The sequence below is a fragment of the Diadema setosum genome, chromosome 4, assembly GCF_964275005.1.
Source record: "Diadema setosum chromosome 4, eeDiaSeto1, whole genome shotgun sequence".
In the NCBI taxonomy this organism is placed as follows: domain Eukaryota; kingdom Metazoa; phylum Echinodermata; class Echinoidea; order Diadematoida; family Diadematidae; genus Diadema; species Diadema setosum.
Genome location: NC_092688.1, coordinates 19654300 through 19678545, shown reverse-complemented (window position 1 = coordinate 19678545; position 24246 = coordinate 19654300). Strand labels below are relative to the sequence as shown.

Here is a 24246-nt window from a genome sequence, read left to right as displayed (position 1 = left end):
TCCCACCTCCATTGAACAAAACTATACAGCCAGCCGGGCACGCACAAACAAGCTCCGCCCACTTGGCCTGTCACTAAAATATTAAAGCAGCGATTGGTTGACCAAGGAGTTCTGGCTTGACATGGATAAAGTATGGATGTGCTGTGTGTATGGATAAAGTATATGGATCGATGTGCTGTGTGTATACATGTACTAGTATACATGTGTATGTATTCGACATGCGTGCAGAGCGGTACGGTGAGTGTGCATGCTTACCTGCAGCAGGCCAGGGACGGGGTTCTGCGACATGCCGATTTTTTTGTTCTCCTCTAAATGTAATGAGAATGCCAGACAAATCTTCTTCGGCTCAAGTGATGTAAACTACGTGTATTTTGTACAAAAGGGACTGAATGTTTTACTTCGACACAGCCGAAATTCGACTCTCGTACTTCGGCTTATCCAAATATTTCTCAGAGAAAATACATAGGGAAAAATCGGGACTTTTTATTTTGCTTCGAGTTAAGTGATTTTCGACTCACTCGACGTCGACTTATCCGAGGTTTACTGTAGTTTCATAAAAAATATTGAAATCATCAAAACACCTCAATTCAGCAAAAGTCATGTTTTCTACTCGATAGTCTTCTCAACAGTACTGAAATTCTCGTAAGATCAGCTTGGCTGATAGCCTCCAGTGCATGATACAGTAACTTCCAATAGAATTAGGGCAGAGCACATCTAGTTCTGAAAGGCAAGGGGTTATCTCTCTTCCATGGCAGAAGGACATTGTGGATAACGCATGCTAGCTCCATGATGCACGATACAGCATCAGAAAGTTCTTTTACTCAGATGAACATCTATCCAACAACAGTCTGACAAGCTAGTCATTAATGCACTGTTGATGCGCAGCGAAGCAAATACCCTGTGCAGCAAGGTGATACAATGTTTCTTTACATGCTACAGACTTGGTCGCAACATCTTCACACATAGAATCAACTCACGATGGAGCAAAGGTGTGAAATGAGGCGCAGGGACCGGGACACGCTGGTGCACGGCCCCGCCTTGGGCGTGTCTGTGGTGAGTCCCAGCTGACGGAGGTGCGCCTTGAGGTCCTCTGTGTACCGACTGAGGTCTGCAAACACCTCCATGTCTTCCAGCAAGGTCCTGAATGAGGCACTGAAAGTGTGCAGAGTGTCCTGGGGAGGGCAGGCTGGTGGTGAACCGGCCTTAGCCAAGGTGGGAGACGCTACTAGTGACACAAATGGGGTCTTCTCACTGAAAGATTCTTGTGCCTGCGGAGGACAGAATGGAATGAAGCAGATTTATCACTGCATGACCTTACCAACCATTTCAAACTGGTATGTAAACCATGGAGGAAACATCATTTATACTCACAAATTACTGACCATCTAATATCAATCCACATCTCTGCCTATAATGAAATTTTCAAGGAACTGACCAGGTACACAATATAATACTGAATGAAAGTACAAAACTAGATATAGGAACTTAAAAGTCAATTGAATGATCAAAGACCAGATGCACACATTTAGATGTTCATGAGATACTGAAATACAAGCAGCAGGAATCTCACCCCAGTGGTGTGGTTCTTCCTCTCCACCATCTTGTGCTGGGCCCTGATGAGGTCCACTTCACCTTTGACCCTGTGGAGGTCACGCGACCTGACGTAGCTCTGCAGCAAGGTCATCAGGGTCACCACGAACTTCTCCCCTTCCTCCTGGGGGATGGGTCTGGCATCGCTGTCCCCCGCAGCTGACCCCAGGAAGTGCCGGTAGAGACTGGGGTGGGGCATGGCACTCTTTGAGTTCAGCTTCAGGAGGTCTGAGGTGGAGTATACTGATCCTTGATTGCAAGATAAAGGAGAAGACACATTGACACTGTATGCAGGCTTTAGCAGTGGCTGATTCATGCTAGTAGCTACCAATTATTCATATTTTCTCATACATCACTCACTGACTTGCTCTAATTCTCCCTAGAAATGCAGCTCTCTTTGATCAACTTCTAGGTTAACTCCTTGCCACATGATACCTTTTTTCTTTTTTAACAAAAGTTGCAAGAAAAAGTAGACTTGCTAGGGAGATACGTAAATGCAGCTTTTTTAGCATGAATGTCCCACTTGGCAAAGATGTTCTTTGGGGCAACTGAAAAATTTTCATCCAAAGAGAGACACTCTGTATCTATGCAAATAAGCTGTAACTTGCATAATTTAGGGAAAATCAACCTGGGACATCAACCGAAACCACCAATTCTCTAGACATTAAATGTTTCTTCTACCCGGCAACGCCAGGTAATCGAATGAATAAAAAAGCGAGCCTGCCATATCATTCTGGACAACACATACACTCGATATTCAAAAGAGCTGGAAGATTGTGACCTGTCATCTTTGGTTGACCATCGAGAGCAAGCACGCATGACATTTGCTAAATTCCTGCAATGCCTTCATTCCAAACTATATCATCTTCTACCACTCTGTAAATAATGAGACTTATTCTGAAAGGGACATTGCTGACAAGAAGGGCTGAAGAAAACTAAAGCATCTTCTCTTGGTCTTGACAAGAAAGTCTACACATAATTTGTATGATGCGGAAAGAAAGGCTAGTGATGTGGAAGTCAAGGCTAAACTGTCCTAAGGGGACATGATTGCTTTAGATTACAGTGTACCTGACATGCCTTACTAGCTTGTACAGAAAGGCAGGTCCACTTGGCTGTTCTGTTAGTGGGACCTATTCAGCCAACACAGCAAAAGTCCAAGCATTTCAAGAACTCATAGATTATATCAAGGATCAGCATGCTGCAATGCATCAGGAATGGTTTTCAGCATGAGTAATGACTCATTCAAAAGCACTCTTTGATAACCGGCTTGCTACTTCTGGCTATCAATCTCATCATTCCAGTCAAAGTCAGCCAACACACCTAAGATATATCACAAGCCTTATCTCCAAATATCAAGGCAATTCAAAAGCCACCTGGTAGCTGGGATTTGATATCTGATGAATCTTTTAAAGTCAAGCACCTCAGGAGATGAAAGAAATGTCATCTGACATGAGAAAAGGCAGTCCAGATACTGCATAAATATATTTTGCATAAAAGGCAACTGTTTTTCTGGTTTGTTCATGTAAACATCAGAACCAGATTCCGCAGTGCCTCTGTTGAGATCTCTTTTGCATACGTTGTTAGACGGTCCCAACATTGCTATTGGCACATCTGCTTGTTCAGAGAAAATTGTATCACCACCACTAGCCAAAACCAACATGCACAACTCTGTAAGCAAATGGTCATCCAGTCCCCTGAGTGCACCTCACCTTCACCGTGGACGGGAAACCCTCATTATCAATCATGCTAGCAATGAAGGTACAGTACATATATGTAAACAGGCAAAGAGTCGTGTGGACACACTTGCACAGTGGGGCTTTTGCACATAACATCATCTGTTGATCTGCCTCATGGGACATTTGCAAAATTGGAGAGAATAAGGGGATATATCTTGACAAATAAATTCAAAGCTGTAGCCATAAGTTTTGTGGATATACAATTTTCAAATCTAGTTGTATGCAGATCTTATCAGAAACAGATGTACTTGTTCACCTTGGTTTTCTACTTCCCTTGTTTCTCTTTGTTTTCATTTTCTTAGTGCTTAGAAATATGATATCAAGTGCTTTTTACAAGTTATATTATCATCATTATCATTATTATTATTATCATCATCATCATCATCATTGTTTATCATTATTATTATTATTATTATTATTATTATCATTATTATTATTATTATCATCATCATTTTTACTATTACTATTACTATTACTATTATCATCATCATCATCAACTATATCAGCTGAGCACAGACATTGTCATCTCGGTCAATTACCCACTGGGTACAGGAAGGCGTTGTCGCTCCTTTTTAATTTACCAAAGCAGTCTTCACAACAGGAGGAGTTGACAATAGTGCCTACAAATTCCTAATCTACAACATTACTGCATCAGCACAGTCTGACTTGCATGGGACAGCCATCAGCATCCCACAACACTTCTCTTCAAATCAAATAGAACCACAAAGGGAGATCTTGAATCCAGCACAAATGGGAAAAATGACAGTGAAACCACTCCCAGTGTCTTACACAGCAACAGAGAATGTCTCTCTCTCTCTCTCTACTCTTCCCAGATATTAAACTGCACACGTCCTATCATTGAAGGGGAATGAAACCCAAATAAACATGGTGCATGCAGTGAATGCAGCAAGATTAGTAGAAAACATCAGTGAAAATCAGACAATACGTTCAAAAGTTATGAATTTTTTAAAGTTTTGGTGGAAAAGGATAAGACTACTGCAGTGTCAATTCTATTCTTTGTAGGAAGAAGACAAACACAAGAGTGGAAGATTTTTAAGTCTTGCTCCATGAAATACACTTCTGGAAAGGATCATGTCATATCTGCAATACGGACATTAATCAATGAACACAATCTAATTGCTTTCATTTCTTCATCTGACAAGCTGGCTGGAAGGATAGTCCATATTCAGCTGCACTAGCTGGTCTTCCATGGGGCCCAGTCGTGAGTATTTGGGGTGGACCACTTCATCGGGTTCTGCACCCTGCTCTTTGTGACAAATGAAAAAGGCAGGATCTTTCACATACTTGCCTGGGTTGTGACTCTCTCACACACATGATTTCCATTCCATGTCCTATCTGAAGGACATTCACTAAAGCATGAAAAGCAAAACTCCCGGCCATACACATCAACTGCACAGCACTTATATCTGTTCACTTTGTTCAACTGAAATTACATCCATCGTAATATTGCTCAGCTGTGAATCGGGGAGGCATTCTTACTTCCTTCAGATACTTCCCATGAAGTTAACTGCCTCTAAAATTCAAAGCCAGCAACATTCATTTTCAAACACGGTATAGGTTCCTGCTTGCTTTTATCTGTAGCCGATATCTAATTTATATACAATGGGTAGTACGAGGATAGAATTTTAACAAAGAAGATATATACTTGAAATTTCTCACTTGTTTCGTTCTCTTTTTCACTTGGGGTTGGTCCAGTGCCTTTTAACGCATTCTTCATTGTATCTGTGATGGCATAGTCCATGGAGGTTTTGCCTTCTTTGTCCTTGATGGCGGATATCCTCCTTCCTGTGGTATGATGAGTAATAGGAGTGCATTTTTAAACACCTTCATCAGCACAAACATGGAAAGAACAATAGTGTACACATTGTGTCACTGGAACTCCTGATCAAAATAACAAACAAACAAACAGACAGATGAAAAAGACTAAAATTCAGTATGTGAACTACCATGACATTTCAAACACATGATGAGTTTTATTGCAAAATGAGCTAAGTGCCATTCTTAAACATTTCAAAGTCCATCATAAGATAGAGCAAAATCAAACCTTTCCAGTAATACCTCACTTGTGACATAACAAGGAATATTCTAGAAGTTATGATGAAATATATCCTGCATTTTCTTATTTTCTTTGTTTTTTTAGCAGCTTTAATCACAAATACCTCAACTTAACAAGCATGGAGTTAGCTTGTTTTGTTATAAAACTCTTCATACAGGGCCTATGAACTTTCCTGTAGATTGCTTTGCCGAAATGAATACCTTTGTGTGAAGATTTGTAGCTATCTTAACATGCCAGAGCAGCCTGGGAAAAAAGACTATCCCAAATGCGATGATGCAGCTCTTAAAGGGGAAGGCTAGTAAGTGATCAGTGGGAATCAGTGGACATGCTGGGAGATGATTGTTCCAATCCTTATGGGATTCATTCAAGAGTTCATTGTATATCTATTGTTGTGTGAAAATAATTTGCTTCAGAAAGGCCTCATATTCAAGTAATGTGCAGATTAATGCTCCGTCACTGACCAGGGACGCTAACCTGGAAGCATTAAACTGCACATTACTTGAATATGAGACCATTTTGAAGCAAATCATTTTCACACAACAATAGATATACAATGAACTCTTGAATGAATCCCATAAGGATTGGAACAATCATCTCCCAGCATGTCCACTGATTCCCACTGATCACTTACTAGCCTTCCCCTTTAAACACAACAACTACACGTATATGTCCATCCTACCCCAAGGTGGTCCATAACTTGAAATTTTGGCACACTATGTGGGGGAAATTAATGTGAGGGGATCATCTTGTGCCTCTGACACAGGATCCAGGCCATGTAAGCTCTAGGGTTCCACAATGTAGATGCCCTCTGGTGCTACAACGTGTATCTTAGCCCTACACTTGAACATTTGATCACTGTTGGTGAGCTGAAGTCTGCAGATATAACTTTTCTTGCCAACTTCCAGAAGATCTGAGGTTGCATTTGATTCATATGAAAATTTGTTTTCTGCATGTTGTCATTTACTGTATACACCGTATATTTCGCGAGTCTAAATTTTCGCGAATCGGGAATTCCCAACAATTTTGCCAGTGTTTAAATTCGCAATCGTGGAGTCCTGTACTGAACGGAGAAGTGTACACGCGTACATCACATTCACATCGGGATCAGAGTCAATATTTTCGCCTGTCTTTAATTTCGCGAATAGCATCTGACTCGCGAAATTCGCGAAAATAAAAACCTCACGAAATATTTGGCGTGTACAGTATCAGTACGGAACCTTGAATGTAACGCATCTTTCAGAACGTTACATGAAACTTGTAGCATGTGGCTGCCACATGCTACAACCCCTCCTCGACCACCCTGTGCACCCACCTGCAACTGCGACAAGTAGCTTAGCAACCTCAACATGGCCATTACAAACAGCATCATGGAGTGCTGTGGTGCCGCACGACGGAGCAATCTCCAAATTCAACTTCAGGCGGCTATTTCCTGATGGAAAAGAAACAAATCAGAGATGACCATTATCATACATTCTAAAATTACCAAGTTAAAAGCATAACAGATGCAAAAGGATGAAGAAAGAGCAAAATGTTTGTGAAATTACATGCAAAACTAGCCTTTTTTATTGTGTTTTTTTTTTTGTGTGTGTTGTTTTTTTTTTTGGGGGGGGGGGAGGGATTAGGGATAATTACATGATTAAACTAGAAATGTCGCTACGGCGACTGGTGCATGCCTCCGCCATAATACATGGTTCTCCTAATAGGTCTATAGTACAATGTCTTGACAATGTGTGATGACAGTTTCACACAATTGGCAAAATATCAAAATGACAGGTTTGCCACAAATGTGCTGAATGTTCACTTTCCTAGAACTAGGTTCAATTGGATGAATGATTAAAACGTCAGAGTGCAGGTATTTGGGGGAACTGATGATTTTCACTTGACTTTTGACCCTTTTACAAGTTTATGCATTGAGTAATTTTCAAGGTATTGAGAAAAAGTATAATTTCAGTATGAAATGGTAAAATAGTATTATCGAAACCTGGCCTTTGACCTTTGACCCCACAGTTCCAAAGAGAATCACTGTTAGGTAGAACATGCATAAATATGTAAGTTTCATGACAAGACCTTGAGTTATTTTTGAGATATGGAGGAAAAAGAGCAATTTAGCACTTTCACTTGACCTTTGACCTTTTGACCTTTGACCTTTTCGCAAGAAACTTCCCACAGAATATATATTGGGTTATACATGCATACATCAAGTTTTAAAAAAATCCTTCAGGCATTGCATAAATATAAGGAAAGTAGTTATATTTTGAGGAGTTGACCTTGACCTCTGACCCCTGACCTTTGACCCATGACCCCAAACTTCCCTAGATAATCACTGCCCATCGGTACAAACATATATACTAAGTTCCATGAAGATACCTTGAACCATTTGCAAGATATGGAGAAAAACATGAAATTTCAATTTTTTTTTTCACAAAATAACCTGTGACCTTTGACCTTTGACCCTGTGACCCTAAAATCCACACAAAGTATCATCCCCCAAGGATATACCCTCATACCAAGTTTGATGCAAAACCACCACACGGTTCTTGAGATATCGACAAAAACAAAACGGGACGGACGGACGTACAGACGTATGGACGTACGGACGTACGGACGGACGGACGACCCGAAAACATAATGCCTCCGGCCACTTCGTTGGCGGAGGCATAAAAAAAAAAAAAAGGTACATGTGTGTGAGGATTTCTTCTGATAAGCACCTGTTTTGAAACCAAAATGAGGACAATGGACAATAGACATTTGCCTATGACAGAAAAATGTGTGTTCCTTGTATTTACATTTGTGTTGGTACTTCTCAGCAAACAAAGCTTGTCTGCACCTCACACACTTCCTCCCACTTCAATTTTGGATGAACTTGCAGTCAAGAGTATTTAGAGAACAATTCATTCCCCTTTTTACAATGTCATCACAGTCATTTGTCTGCAAGTCTTAACAGCACTTTGGAGGTCATTACAGAAATCAACAACTGACTTAAGATTGAAAGCATGGTCAGTTCTTGTAACTTTTCCTTAAAAGTTAATCCATCTTTTGTTTTGTTTTCTCCTACAGATTAGAGAGTTCCTCTCTGACATTTAATGTGGCAAATGTTAAATTATTCAAATGTTCTTAATGCAGTTTCTTTCACAAAAAGTACACTTTACAATAACAGAACTACAGAAGACTAAAACTGACCCTTAATTGGGTGAAGTGACCTTATATCTTGATCAGCATACATATAAAAAGAAAAACATTCTAACTCACTTTGAAAATGAACAATACTGATTTAAGTTTTGAAGAATAATCATTCATGTAATCCCAAACAATGTTTCTATATCATCTATATCATTTGACATCAATATTTTTTTTTTTACCATTTCGTGAATATGATGCAAAAGTTACTTTTTTATTGCTCTCATTGAAATTCATGAATTTGAGATATGAAGCTTTTCATCCCCAGGGACGATATGTTGATCAGTGATAATGTTTCCTTCTCTATGGACCTCTCACCTGTTGGCAGCATTCGATCTGGATGGAAGTTGAGCAGCTCCTGTACACAGTTTACGTTGCCATGGTTACATGCCTCGTGAAGAGGGGTCCATCCCGCATTGTCCTGGGCGTTGACGTCGATGAAGGGAGATGCGAGGAGCTCACGAACTCTCTCCACGTCACCCTTGATACAGGCTTGATGGAGCGGGGTCTCACCTGGTGGAAGAGAAGGTGGGTCGGGTCGTCAAGGGAGACCAGATTTTAGTGTCAGAGCCATGGAAATTCAAACTGAGGCCCATAGATCCTCTGAACAGTAGTGATAAATCAGTTGTTTAACTTATCACAATGCCATGGCAAGCATTGCAAATTATTCACATTTCATCACAAGCATGACCCAACACAAGCACATAATTATCATGTATTCTTTTAATATTCATATCACATACTGGTACATTTGGAAGTTAAGCATTCTCCCTTTAATGTAATTCATGTTGCACAGTGTCTGAGTCTCTCGACAAGAAAATGAAATGTTTCCACTGTTATCCCAGGTCACATGGCTGCCAAAATTTCCATACCATCATCACGGAGGTTCCAAGAGCAGAATCTACAAATGTGAAAAGAATTTCCGATTCAGGGATGAATGAAAGGAAGCCTGGCTTAACAATCTAAACTGGCAGACTTTTCTTCTCACCTCTGCAATTCTTGCGATTGACATTGATGTTTTTCCTTGGAGCTGTCTTCGAACTCGTTGGTTGCTGGTTGCTGAGGAAAGGCATAAAAACAAAGACAAAAACAAAAACAAAACAAATTCATCAGTATGATCTATTGTATAAAGGACATTAAAAAGCTCATGAAGTTACTAGTATCTATATGGCAGGTTGCTATGATAATGAAAACTTACCTTATTGTCTTGAGGGGAGCTGAAGCAGCATCATTTGTTTTATCCTCCCTGTGGGTCCTAGCTGGGTGTGGTGCATGGTAGAAGTAGTAGTACACCTGGGGAAGTAAAGAAGAAAAAATAAAGTAAAATAGATTTCTGAATCACTTTAAATGGCCATTCCACAAATAGTTTGACAGACTGATGAAGATTCATATTGACTTATCCATCTCTGAAAGAATACAAAATGTGACAAATGAAATCCTGTGCACCTAACAATTAGTCCAGTTCAATAGGCAAGCTGACAATTGTAACACTAGTTCTTAAAAGCAACATGAATATGCTGTGTAGGTAGATCTATTTTGACTCTTTGTTTCTTTCTATTTGAAAACATGGCTTACAGAATTGGAAAAGTCACAAAATCCCTTAATTTAAAATTCTGAAACTTGGGATAAAAAGTCAATTTAACTGCAAACAGTTCAATGCATTTGAACAGAACAAAATCAGTCTGAAAAGTGGGTTTTGGGCAGCATAAAAACTCTGAAACCAGATTAAGCTCAAAACTCTCACATCCCTGTTAATATCTCACAACCAAGACAATTCATTACAGCCAAAATATAATTTGAGTCACTCACAATCTTCTTCAAGGTGAGGGGCTGGTCAGCCCAGAAGGCACTCGACTCTGCCACCAGCTGGTCACTGTAGGTCTGGAGGAAACTTTCAGCCACACCTTGACACACCCAGCTGGGCTTCAGCAGGGACAGGAATGTCTCCAGGCATGCCTTGCTCTTAGGAATATCATCTGAAACATAGAAGATCACAATTATATGATTGACAGAGAGACATCTTTGTATCATCACCACAAGGACTTGGCAAAGACTAGTAATGAAGAAAATCATACCTTTTTAAATGTCAAAACAAGGTGAATAGCAAATAGAGGGAGAGGGATAGGATGGAGGTGAAGACAATGGCTGCGTTCGAGCGCTCTAAAGCGAACCAAAGCGAACTGAACTAAAGCGTACCGTACCGTACCATGCCAATTTTGGAGCGTTCGAGCGCTCTGTGGAGAAAGCATACTCACGAGTTATTTTTAGAAAGGTCACGCTTGTTTGTAGCAAGAATGTCATTCACCCCTGGCGCTTGAACTACTTACAGCTGTCCAGAACAAAGAGAATGATGTTTTTGCATTGTGACGTATGCGCATGATACGCGCATGCTTTACAACGAACTTTTGGTACGCTTTGGTATGCTTTTGGAGCACATCGGGAAGTGGTCCACTTTTGGCTCGGTACAGTACGGTACGGTACACTTTAGGAGCGTTCGAACGCTCCTCTGGCGCGGGTACGGTACGGTACAGTTCGCTTTAGGAGAGCGCTCGAACGCACCCATATATACACATTTTTTCTCAAGACTGATGCTATAAGTGTGACTAAAATTGCACCAAATACAGATGATGGGGTCATGTGTGGTCATTACACAACTTGTCCTTAACTCTTTATGTGCCACGTTCGCACCTCCAACTCAGTCGACGGCGTGCCAACTTCGCATATTCTGCTCAACAAACAAAGCCGCCAAGACCGATCGATAAACCGCTAATTACTGCTAATCCCGCAGCACAATGAAAGCGTTTCTCGTGCTTTTGTTCCTCTCATATACGGCTTGCATTCTATGTGGCGATCGACTATCAAGCGATGTTCCCAACTAGATTTGCTCGTACATTCTAAGTTTCTGTCACGGTTTAATGTGCAAAAGTCATGCCCTTATAGTAATGTAGCAACTGGTCATTAAAAGAAAAATTGAAAATAGAGTCGTCATACAATTCATATCGAAACAAAGCTTGGCATTCCTCTTTAACTTTGCCTAATATGCCCATCTTAACAGAAATTTGTAGAAGTTATACTAATTGGAAAAACAGAATTCTTTCTCAAAGCATGACTACCTTCGTGTCTCAGAATAACGTGGCACACAGGGGGTTTCCACCATGGCACATAAAGAGTTAAAGGGTACAGTTCACTACCATTGTAACAAACACAGTAATAACAAAATTCTGGTTACAACAACATAAAAAATTTATTTGTTTTTATTGTTTATTTGTTGGGTTATAACAAAATTTTGATATAATGACAAAAAACTGCCAGTCCCAAGGAATTCGTTTTGACAGGAGTACACTGTATTGCCAGTGAAGGAAGTGTGGTAGAAGAAAAATATACACCACTCACAAAAATACATGACAACTATTTCCATCTAAAAAATTCTGGCTAAGCAATCCCTGGTGAGAGTCTGCAAAGTCAGCAACTTACTCTGTTTGGCCAGTGATGCCAGTCTTTCAATGAACTTCTCCTGGTTTTCGTCCCTCCCCTTGCTTGGATTGTTGGGGGACCTCAGCTCTCCGAGCCTGGAGGAGACCTCTGCGGCTATCTGGACCAGCGTTGCCACCAAACCAGCAACGGACATCTAGCGGAGGACAGACCCAGAAACAATTCACAAAATGATTTGAGTACAGGAAAAAGCCAGCCATAAAAAACAACAACAAAGAAATGAGCAAATCAGTTTTTTTCCCATAGCGCTTAGAGACATTTTATGTAATAACGCGCTATATGAATGTTGTGAATTATTATTATTATTATCAGCATGAAAATTCTCCCCATCGCATATAAATGTAAAAATTTCGTCGTTAGCAGTCGGGTCCGTACAGTGGCTGTATGTATGCATCGTGCAAGTGAATGAGGTTATTTCACGCACCAACACAAAACATCCGGGGGTTAAACATGACTTTCTGGTGTCAACTTGTGCACTTCTGGTAATGCACAGTTACTGTGTAGCAGGCATACAAGCTGAGCATATATGCAGTAATCACATCCATTTTTCCCCTTTTTATGACTAAAGCATTGCCACTTCACAAGAGAAATGCACATCCTTAGAGCTTATGACTTCATATTTCTTTTCCCAACATGCAACAACTGCACTGGCACAGCATTGTCAACACATTGCTACGGATATTGTCCCGTCACTGTTTGAGTTTTCATAGTTTCATACGGTAGGGAGAATTGGTGGGCAATGGTCACTAGAAGAAAATGTTTGAGTACCAGCAGGAGAGAATGCTGGTATGACAGACACTGTCATGGATATCAAGAGAACAGTGGGCACCAGGTGAATCCTGTCATAGGGATGTCAACTTGGGAGGTCAATCTGGTCAAGGGTATCAGGGCACCATTTCACGAAAGTTGTCAGCATCGATAGGTTGTCAGTCTCTGACAATTTCAGTAAAATCCTTGGTTTTGATTGGCTGAGATGCTCTGGCCACTGACTGTTAATATGGTTATTGTCAGAAACTGACAACTTGTCAGGGCTGACAACTTTCATGAAACGGTGCCCAGGTCCCTTTGGTGAAAATCATTTAGGAACCAAGCCACACACATTTTAGTGCATTATAGACTCAGGCCTTGCCTTCATTTTTGGTGCAGCAAATGGACTGTGAGCCTACGTGGGACTGTGTACCTACCACTATGGCTCAACTGCTCCTCACAACACACTCACGTAAAGCATATTATGTTTATCAGTAAAAAGAGACATGGTCCAAAATCTAGTGTTTTATGTAATTTGCAACACAATTTTAAATCTAAAGATATGCATGGATTCAGGGAGAAAGTTCTCAATTTCTTTTGTCTTTATATCATAATTTGTTGGAAATATATGAAGTCCTTGATTGTGCTTAATTCACCAAGGCCTAAAAATGTATTTCTCACTGCTAAACAAATCAAATGTACCTTCATTCTTCGGTAATATGTTGATCATATCATGGCAATTACATCAATGTTATTACAACAGCGTAAGAAAAAAATATGTTCTAAAATTATCTGCTTGGTAAAGAACTGGAAACAAAGGCAATACTACCCACAGAAAAGTTCACATCCGTTGTATGAGTAAATTATTCTAAATACAGTGCACTCCCGTTATAACGCACACGGTTATAACAAAATTCCTGTTACAATGAAATTAAAAATTTAGGCCTCAACATCATCCTCTCTTTGTTTACTTGTTCAGTTGTAACGAAATTACGATATGACGAAAGAAAACTGCCAGTCCCGAGGACTTCGTTATAACGGGAGTCCACTGTAACACTGTAACACTGTAACACACTTCTAACACTAACCCAGTCTTGACACACTGTGGCCATCCTGACTGCATCCACAAAGAGGCCCAGAAGCTGTGTCAGGTTGGTGGATGACCTGGAGGACGCCCTCTCTAGCTGAGACGACCACAGGATGTGGGCGAGGATGCACCAGGCTGGACCACTGGACGCCAAACACTCCGACCCATCATTTACCCTGGCATGGACATCACAATAATCACAGAGATTAGAAAGACAATGTACATCTGTCATCAAAGCTTCCAGCACTCTGACAATTTTCCAACCCTTCTACTTACTGTAAGTTACACTGTTACGTTGTAGATTACCCTCATATGCTCAACAGCAGGTGTAATTCGCCACTTCTCACCCGTCCTCATTCATTGAAGGGGGAGAGAGACAGAATTGTTGTACACTATATATGTTTATATATCTTATTGAAGGATCATCTAGATAAGATTCATGAGTGACTTAAGAAAACACAAACTAACCAGGGAGGTGTTACAGAGATGGAGTGGCAACTCTTTGTAATTCATGCAAACACATGTTTGGGTTCAAGGCGTTACAATGGGATGTCTACAATTCCACTACGCTTTTAAGTCATGCTCGGCACCACTCTAGTCGCAAGACGAAGTTCGGAGACGAAGAGCGCATTTCACCTTTCGTTGAATTACAAGCTTTTTTTTCACCGTAAAATTTTTAATGAAATACTCGAATTGATTTAGAATGGTTTAGGAAAGAATTCAATATCATAAACATGAATTTCTAGTTTCTTCGTAATGCGCAAATCAAAATGAAATGAAAATTAGGCCCTCTTAAAACCTACTATTTTTCTATAATGCGCACATTTCCGCATGTTTCTATCTTTTAATCTGGTATATTCTGATCTTTCAAATAAAGTACTCCGCTAAAGCGTGTTCCAGCGTGCTTTTAAAGGACAAGTTCACCTTCATTAACATAAGGATTGAGAGAATGAAGCAATATTAGTAGAACACATCAGTGAAAGTTTGAGTAAAATTGGACAATCGATGCAAAAGTTATGAATTTTTAAAACTTTTGTGTTGGAACCGCTGGATGAGGAGACTACTAAGGCTTGTGATGTCATATGAGTACAACAGTATAAAGAAAATGTAAAGAAAATTCAACATATTTTCACTTTTTTCGCATAATAAAAGAGCACTTGACTTGCCTCTTTCTAAAGGCAATGGGAATAATATTACCCATAACATATGTCAGTAATGAGTCAAGGGAATGTGTACTTTTTTCAAAAGATGAAATTTTGTGAAATTCTCTTTATATTTTCCTTATATTGTTGTACGTATGTGACATCACACACTGCAGTAGTCTTCTCATCCAGCGGTGACTGCACAAAAACTTCAAAAATTCATAACTTTTGCACGGATTGTCCGATTTTCCTCAAACTTTCAATGATGTGTTCTACTAATATTGCTACATTCTCTCAATCCTTATGTTAATGAAGGTGAACTTGTCCTTTAAACTATTTGTTGTTAAAATTGTCAGTTTTACACTGCATTTTGATTCGCTGCTCCAATTCAAGGTACACAAATTCATTTTTGCCATCATATTGAGAGAGCAAATTGCAGTAGGGGCAAGTATTTTTAGATGTGAGAGCGCTAGTCCCGACTATTGATGCTCTCTTTTGTCAAAGCACATGGGTAACACCTGTAATTGAATGCATAACTTGTCGGCGGTGCCACGCATGACTTCAAAGGAGAGCAGTAGTTGTCCCTCCTTCTCTGGCACCTCCCTGAACTAACGTTAGTATAGCAGCCTACTTCATAAACAGGATTTCTAAGTGAGAATGACTCAAACGGAACCCGCACAATGTCTCACAACTGTTATTTATATCCAAGGTGTAATTTTCACCAAAAAGCTAAAATAAAAGTGATGCTTTACATTGATGATCAGTTAAAAATGATTTTAGGAAATCTGATGATGTGAGAATGACCCAAACGAAACACAATGTCTCACAATTGTCACCTACGCCTAAGGTGTAATTTTCACCAAAAAGCTAACATAAAAGTAATGCTCTAGATGGATCATCAGTTACAAAATAATTTCAGAAAGTCTTCTAGTGTACCTCTTGACAGCTGCCATGAAATCTTCCTCCATCACAGTGACAAGAAAGTGGAGGAGCTGCTCAGCAGTATCCATGGCAACCTTGACAGACTGCTCGTTCTCATGGTCTGGGGCATCCTCCGTGACCTGCCTACCATCCAGTGCTCTCCTGTTGAAATGGTAAGGAGAGGCTTTAAATGGGCAAGACTTTCTTGGAGGTGGTGTTGTTTTGTTGTTGTTGTTTGTTTGTTTGTTACTGCACTTGGGCAATGTTCTGCTGTAAAGAAACATGGTACGGATTGATGCATTTTCTCTTAATGAGATACAAGTCGACATCAAAAACAGGGATGAAAACCTTGTAAAAACCATTGCAGTATTCTGATGGCTGAAAAAAATGTATTGTTGGTGGAAAAACAGTATTTTTACCTTTCCTGCAGAAGAAACAGGTGGTAGGTAGTGAAATTTGGAATAAACAGTATTTTCCATCACTTAGGAAGCCTCCTGCAGAATGAGGGAGATTTGGCAGCTCTGAAATGAACTTTGAATCCACTTAAAATGAAGAGCAGTATGTTATGCATGCCTTAGAATTATCTGTCCCGTCTTTCTCACCTGATAACACACTTCAGAAACTCCCAGGGATGTTTGTGGCCTATAGGCCTGTTGCCACTAGAAGGCGCCATGGCATCGAGGTACAGACTTCGGAGAGAGGGGTGGCTGGCGGGGCTGTGAAGGCACAGAACCTGCTTCAATGTGTGTACAGCGGTCCCACAGAAGGCCATGTCATTACTCTGGAGGTAAGGAGGAAGAAGCATGTGGGTTACATGGCTGCATGTCTACACATTCTCAGTTCTTGGCCAATAGATGGCATACACTACATTGGATTTGGCTCATCAGCGGGCCTTACATGAAGACATCAGTTACACCACTCGTATACTTTTAAGCTTGAATGCAACTCTCATCAGTTGAAACCTTACCATAATTCCAAAATCCCCTATTTGCAGGGTATTTTTTTTCCGTTCATCTATTTGTTGATATCTTTCAAAATAGGAAACTATTTTGCCTTTCACTGTATTCTGCGTAAAACAGAAATATTTCATGCAATAACATTCCAAAATCTGAAGATACGATAGGCCAACGATTGCAACCCAAGTACAGGAGAAAGACGATGAAGAAGAGACCAAACAAACCTGACCATAAAGTGGAGTGACTGGTAGTTCTTTTGATAAATTTTGTGTCCAACTGCTCTGGATCACATTCATACTTAAAGGGATGGTTTAGTTTTGGTTGAGATGGAGACTCAGCTTTTAACTTTTTGTGAGATAACTATAAACCCTACAAAATATTAAAAGAGCATACAATTCAAAGGGATTTAAAGTTTATCTCACGAAGGTCAATTCTGAAATGACATGACATCCAAAAACAAAGTAAAACAAAACAATTCTAATAAAAGGTGGGCCCAACCTTTTATCACGGGCATTGTTTTGGACATCTCAGCCATTTCAAAACCAATTTTCATCAAATAAACTTTAAATTTCTCTAAGTGGTATGCTCTTTCATATTCTATGAGGTTTCTTATCATCTCTCAAAAACAGTGGGATACCTGAAGTTCCATCTCCACCAAAACTATATCATCCCTTTAATGAGACAGATAACACAGATACTACCATGAGGGCAAATCTACTGGAGCCCCTCACTTATTAAGAGTGTGCCATGTCATTGAAAGAGAAAAGATAGCAACAGACTTACCTGGAGAACCTTCATCATGATGTGGTGGAGAATCTCTGGAGGAGGGTAAAACTCCGTGGAGATGGTGGAGGCAATGCAGGACAGGGAATCTTGCCACTGACTGTCCTCCAATACCCCCTCCACAAAGTTATGAAGGCTGGAGTGGTACGGCCTTGGGAAGTCTCGTGGGTCGGTTGTAGCACACTGTTCATCGTCACGAATTAAAAAGACATGAATGAGTTTTCTCACTTTGTAAATCTGTGAAATTTGTCCAAAGAAGTAATGCCTCTCTTTCAAAGCATTCTTGAAATCATTGTGACATAATCATGTGTTTTACATTCAGAGATATTGACATCTAATGTGCAAAATACAACAAACAGCCAAATGATAAAATATTCCCTTTCTTTAAGACACACTTGAAGAATGCATCACCAAGAAAATTCATGATTCATTTAGAAGACAAGAAATGTCATTAAGTTGGTAAAAAAATTTAAAACCTCACCTGAAAAGTTTTCTTTGATCTCGGAATCATCATTGTATATGGCACCAGGGGAAAATGCTGTGATGATTCCTGTGAGATAAAAAGTAATAAATGAACGCTGAAAGTGCTTTTGTAATCTTGTTGTCTCAGAATACTGGCTTAAAATACAGTGTACACACCACTGAAGTTAATGAGATTCTACTGGGGTATCACTGCTGTGTCAATTGTAGCTTTCTTTACATCCACTAGTTCTGCAGCTAGAGAGAATTTACTGTAACGCTAAATGGTGACTGTTCGAGAAATTTTCATTTTACCTGGCCAAGAGCAAAAAACAACTTCAACTTGCCCCCAAATTTCTGCTTTTATAGCAGTTACAAAAGAATCAAGACCCGCACAAACCTCTAGGCAAGTACTAAATGGTACTCTACTGATGTCAAAATGCAAAACATCTTAACCCTAAAAAGACTGGGGGGGCTAAAAGGCCCCCCCCTCGACATTTCGCGCGATTACTCTGCAACACGCAATGCTCTCGCCGCAATGCTCTATGACTTTTTTCTTTCGAGTTTCCTGCACATTTTGACACCAAATTTGTGACGCCCGGGGGTACGGTTCTGAAGTTACATAACTTTTGGTACATGCGCGTGAGGCCGAAAATGGCTCAAAAATGTGATTTTGTGTACAAAGTCAATACAAATTGAGTTTTTTCACATGGTTCATATAAATATGCTTATTTTTACTCTCAATGGCTAAAATTAATTTGTTTTAGGAGTATTATGCTTCAAAAAGTGTCTGCCACAAATTTAAAAAAAAAAAACAACAAAAACAAAAGGTCAAAAAAACAAAGAAAATAAGAAATTCATAAAACAATAAAATAAATAAGAAATTAATTTTGATACTGAATTTTTTTTCAAGTACATTTGCTAAGAATGCCACAAAGAATGATTAGACCAAAAATGAGCACTTTTGGAGCTTTATTTACTGATTTAGATCAAAGAGTCTGATTTCTCGCATAAATTAGCATAATTAATCAAAATAAAATAAAAGAAGGCTATTTTGGAAAATTTAAATATAAGATCTTGTAGATTACATCGTACACTACCATTGTGCAAATTTCCACGGCGATCGCGCGATCCACGGCGGAGATCTTAAGGGGGGGCCCTTTAGGCCCCCACCCAGTCTTTCGAGCTACCAGAATAGCCCAGTCTTTTTAGGGTTAAAAGTTGCATTGCTGGAAAAAAAATCTCATGTCATAGGCTAAACAATATTTTTGGTCAATCTACATGTACATATTACACATCTAAATATCTCATCAAAGATAAATGTGCACTTTTAGGTCACAACATTACAAGGTCATCATTGGTAGGATATCCCCAAATGGCACATGTGATGTTCAGACGTGCCAAGTGTGAAACAGGAAGTAGATGTCAGAACCTTTCTTTTCTTCAGGATCTGTAGAGCCTCTTTCAGCTGGCAGGGGTCAAAGTGCAGCTTCCTCTTGACCCCTCTTCCTGGGTCATTGCCGGTCATCCCATTCCCTGGACCAGGTGTCAATCCTGGAGTGACATCCTCTGGCCCAACACTATCTGGAACACTTCCTGACGGTACTGGCCCTGTTGAAGGGGTGTCTGTGATTCAGGGAGGTGAGTGATTGTGATTCAATCATATTCCAAGGTGTGGATTGTATGAATCAATCATGGGGATACAGTCAACACAAACTGTAGCTCGCAACTCGAGTGACCATGGCAATTGTGTCTCAAGCCATAAACTAATGTTTGTGGCTTGATCACAAGATTTTGCAAGATATTCTCATCTTGTTTACAAATGATTCATACTGGTAAAAACTCATTCTTATGTTTTAGAAGTAGTAGAATTTATAACAAACTCACTGCTATATTTATCATGAAAACTCTGTGTTAGTTAAAACATGTTTGTTGAAAAAAAAAATCAGAAATGCATCTTATAGCAGAAATTTAAACTGATACAAATCCTTATTTGCATGTGCACATACTTTCCTACTCGTCAAGTGATCTTGTAGTTTGTGCACTGCATTGACCACAATTATGTCTTACTGTGCAGACTATGTAGGTCTAGTGTTTGTGTGTGCGTGTGGTTTCTTTATTTTTGTCAAAATCATACATGCTGGTAGTAAGGGCTCACAAAATATGCAACGATATCACAAAATCAGGGTAAATGGTATCCTTATGTACAGTGCTTTGACCAATACATGGGAACACAAATCTTTTCCCTTCCATCCTGCTTTACAAGAAACAAGATTAACTTACATTGCTATGGCTGTGGTTAATATTCTTGGCTTTATTTCCATCTCATACCTAAAGGGAAAATTAGTGAATCATATGAATGCTTGGACATTTCTCTCGGAGTTATGCACTGCAGTTAGAAATCAGCCATATGTTCTAATAATTTGTTGGGCAATTTTCATTCAGAGAATAGCTTGAAATATTTGGCAAAAGAAAAGAAGCCAAAATGTATATTGACCGAGCAGTTGGACAAGTTGCCCAATAGTTCTGATACGTGTATATTGATTCCAGTGTATGGACAGGCAAATATTAACTGAGGGTTCGGACAGAGGCATACGGACTGTTTGATGTCTGCTCACCTGCAGATGTCTGCTTCCGCACGCTGGACAGGAGGATGTCCTGGCAGCTACCAATCTGTGAGGGCGTCTCTGCTGCCTCCCAGAGTCCAAACTTTGCCATGCATGGCTCCACCTAGGGGCAGGGGAAGAAAGTATCAGTATCAGTATCCCGCATTGCTTGCTCATCATACATCACCTGACGAAGAGGAAATCTGTGTGCCACTCCTTCCTCCTGTCACAATGACACTCCTTTCTTTGTATCAATTCATTTCCATCTATCAGTACTTACCATAGTGTTAGTGAATTATCATTCACTCTTTCATTTCACATTACTAAGTACATGGGAAGTGGCCCCAGAAATTTGAAAAATATCTGTACACATACACCTACATATCTTCAGGGGATGGTATAGTTATGCTTGAGATGAGGGTTCAGCTCTTGACTTTTTATGGGACAAGTAGAAATTACTGAAATACAAAATATAATACAGCATACAATTCTGAGGAAATCAAGTTTATCTCATGAAAATCGGTTTTCAAAATAGCTGAGATATAAAAAAGAATATCAAAGTGGTCCTAATAAAAGGTGGGACCCATTTCATTATAATTTTGTAATATCCAAACAAATAAAGGATTTATTTTTAAAATGATATATTAATAATAATTTTTACATCTAAATATTTACTTCACTGCAAGAGGAATTTCGTTATATAACTGTGTTTGCTATAACAGGAATGCATGTTTGAAATCAAATTCTGCCTGTGTTTTGACGAATCTAATTTGCACCTCACCTGAAAGAGGTGTTCCCCGATAAACTCTGGTGCTAGACAGGGAACCCCCTCCTCCTTCAAAACTTTGACATCGCCCTTCAGACTACGGTCAGCGAAAACATGAGTCAGCCGAGAGGCCAGACTGGCGACACGGGTAGTTGGGAGCCTTGGCATAACACTCTGTGCCCCACCAGCCAGGAGAATTCTGGGAAGAGTAAAATGAGGCAAGATTGAATAATGTCTTCATTTTACAAGATCACCACTGTTAGATTCAGAGCTTTGTGGGACATAGATATGGTATTAGACTGTGTGACATGACATTTGCTCCTGCGACAATTGCTCTGGCCTTATTTTCTCCAAGGACTTAGGGTTAAGGTTAGGGTTGTGATAGGGTTTTAGGTTTAGTTCGATGTGAAGATTAATGTTATGGTTACTGTACTGTATATACTGTTTATATTTCGCGAGTCTAAATTTTCACGAATCAGGAATTCCCGACGATTATGTGAGTGGTTAAATTTGCGATCGTGGAATCCTGTACTGAACGGGATCAAAGTCAATATTTTCGTGTGTTTTTAATTTTGCAAAAAACATCCGACTCGCGAAATTTGCGAAAAATAAAAACCTCACAAAATATTTGGCTTATACAGTATGTTTGTGGGTTTGTGGGACAGCATCTTACACAAAGTGAATTAATGTATCTATTTCATACGCTACCATCTTACCGATACATTACATATGGATCACTTACCGCTTGTAGACATCTGATTTCCTTCTACTGGTTCCAAAGTGAAGGAGCACCTTCCATCCATGGAAAGCGCCACCCCCAGAGGAGGATAACGCTTTTCTCCATCGCCGCGGTGCTGCCAGGATATCCGCTGAAACATCGGTATGTGCACGGTCCTCCGCACACCATTCATGGTCGAGTTCATCCTCCCAGTAACCTTGATCTGCACTGCTCCTGATGTATGATGGTTTTAAAATCCATTTTCCTGAAGAAAAATAAACAGGCTGCAGTTCTAACATTTTCTGCAAATTGGCAATGTTTTTCTAGAAATTAATTTTTGTTGCTGGCTTGTGGGACTGGATAACAGCTGTCAAGGTATTCATCATACATATTCTGGCATTTGACAACTCAATAAATCATATATTTTCTTACCTGAGGCACATCCACTGAGGAATTTTTCACTCCTCATTGGCTTGTCACAAATGATGTGGGTGCAACTTTTCACATAGGCCTGTAAAAAAATCACACAGAACTGAAATGTATCTATCTGATGGCCTGATAGAGCAAAATTCTGAATCGGGACAGAATTATGATAGCTGTTACAATGTACATGTGTAAATCCATCAGGTGATGATTAACAGGGGCATGGTGATTAACTTCTATATTCTACGGATGACTTTGTTAGATGCAATGCAACATGTAGTATTGTGGTGAACATTATATGGGACACTAAAATATCAGTCAAAATGGCTGCCACATCAAAGCTGTCTACAATGTCAAACTGTTTACTATGACCACCTTTTGTGCTTCCTTTGAGCAGTTGAAGACAGGTCTGACTGTATCATTGTACATGTAAGTCAAAATGTATCTTAATACTAGTACTTATCATCATATGCACAGCAAGGCAAATATTCAAGGATCATCAGGTAGTTTCAAATCACAATTTTTTTTGAAGGCAAGAGACAACATGTAGATTTTCTTTCCTGTTTCTTTGGGGTTTTTTTTCTTTCTTTCTTTGCTTGATGGAGGATAGCTGAAACATCCATCTGACAGAAATCAAACACAGTGGCACCACTAAATATCCAGGGGAATAATCATACACTGGATGTGTTCTATGCACATTCAGAATTAGCATGTAATGTTGGACTGTATTCAAGTTAATGATCCATATATAAATAATCACCGCATAAATGAACCTATCATGGGCATCATATCACTAAGTCGATGTACTGTTCCCCCTGGCCCATTCTGGCACTGTAACCTCTAGTGAAATTCAGTTTTCTTTCCTCTTTTCCAAGGTAAATTGTAAAAGTTCTGCTGAATCCGGACTAACCGTTCCTTCATGGTAATAGCCTCCAAGCGCCACAACCTTGGCACAGCAATCCCGTCTCTGTTCCTCTGTAAACCCAGTGAGAAGGAACTCACGCCGGCGTCTACTGCCTGCCCTCCTCGAGGTCTGACTCATTGTGTCAGCAACACCTGTCACACCTCAGCTACAGAACATTTCTGAAAGAGAACATTGATAAAGTTGTTAGGAAAACACTGTACAATGTACTACTAGGACCTACTAGTAGTATTAGCAGTTAGTAGCAGTTTAACCCGTTCCTTACGGGAACCTGGTATACCAGGTTCCCGTGGGAGCAACTGATATACGGGAACCTGGTATACCAGGTTCCCAAGATGAAGACAAGAATGCCCACTTTTGTGGCCTAAATCCATGTTTCTATGTTTTATAATGCCAAGAAAATTGGGTTTGATAAAAAGTTAAGAGTCTATTCTATCACCATACATTTTCTTTCTGTTGGAAAAACGCGAAGACCTCTATATAATATCCAGTATTATTCAACTTTTATGTGATTCAGTTTATGCTTGTTTTGCTATAAAACCCGTATGAACTTGTAGGCCTACATAGCGATCAAGATTCAAAGCTCAGCACAGTAGATTTCTGCATTCGCTGACCCCAGTCATCTCATTCACGGGACCCTAACC

At 39.8% G+C, this 24246-nt stretch overlaps 1 protein-coding gene across 1 annotated transcript; it reads right to left on the bottom strand.

Moving 5' to 3' along the window:
- Positions 1–586: 586 nt before the first annotated feature.
- Positions 587–23741, bottom strand: LOC140227676 (SMC5-SMC6 complex localization factor protein 1-like). Its single transcript, XM_072308092.1, has 20 exons — positions 23591–23741; positions 22690–22768; positions 22282–22522; positions 21555–21738; positions 20786–20897; positions 19600–19793; positions 18190–18258; positions 17709–17891; positions 16572–16750; positions 15985–16131; positions 13908–14082; positions 12055–12208; positions 10390–10556; positions 9779–9873; positions 9569–9639; positions 8899–9093; positions 6716–6832; positions 5007–5132; positions 1571–1839; positions 587–1268 (listed from the first exon to the last, which is right to left on the bottom strand). The coding sequence occupies exons 1-20, from the start codon at positions 23720–23722 to the stop codon at positions 969–971; spliced, it is 3189 nt and encodes a 1062-aa protein (XP_072164193.1). The 5' UTR covers positions 23723–23741; the 3' UTR covers positions 587–968.
- Between the last annotated feature and the right edge of the window lie 505 nt (positions 23742–24246).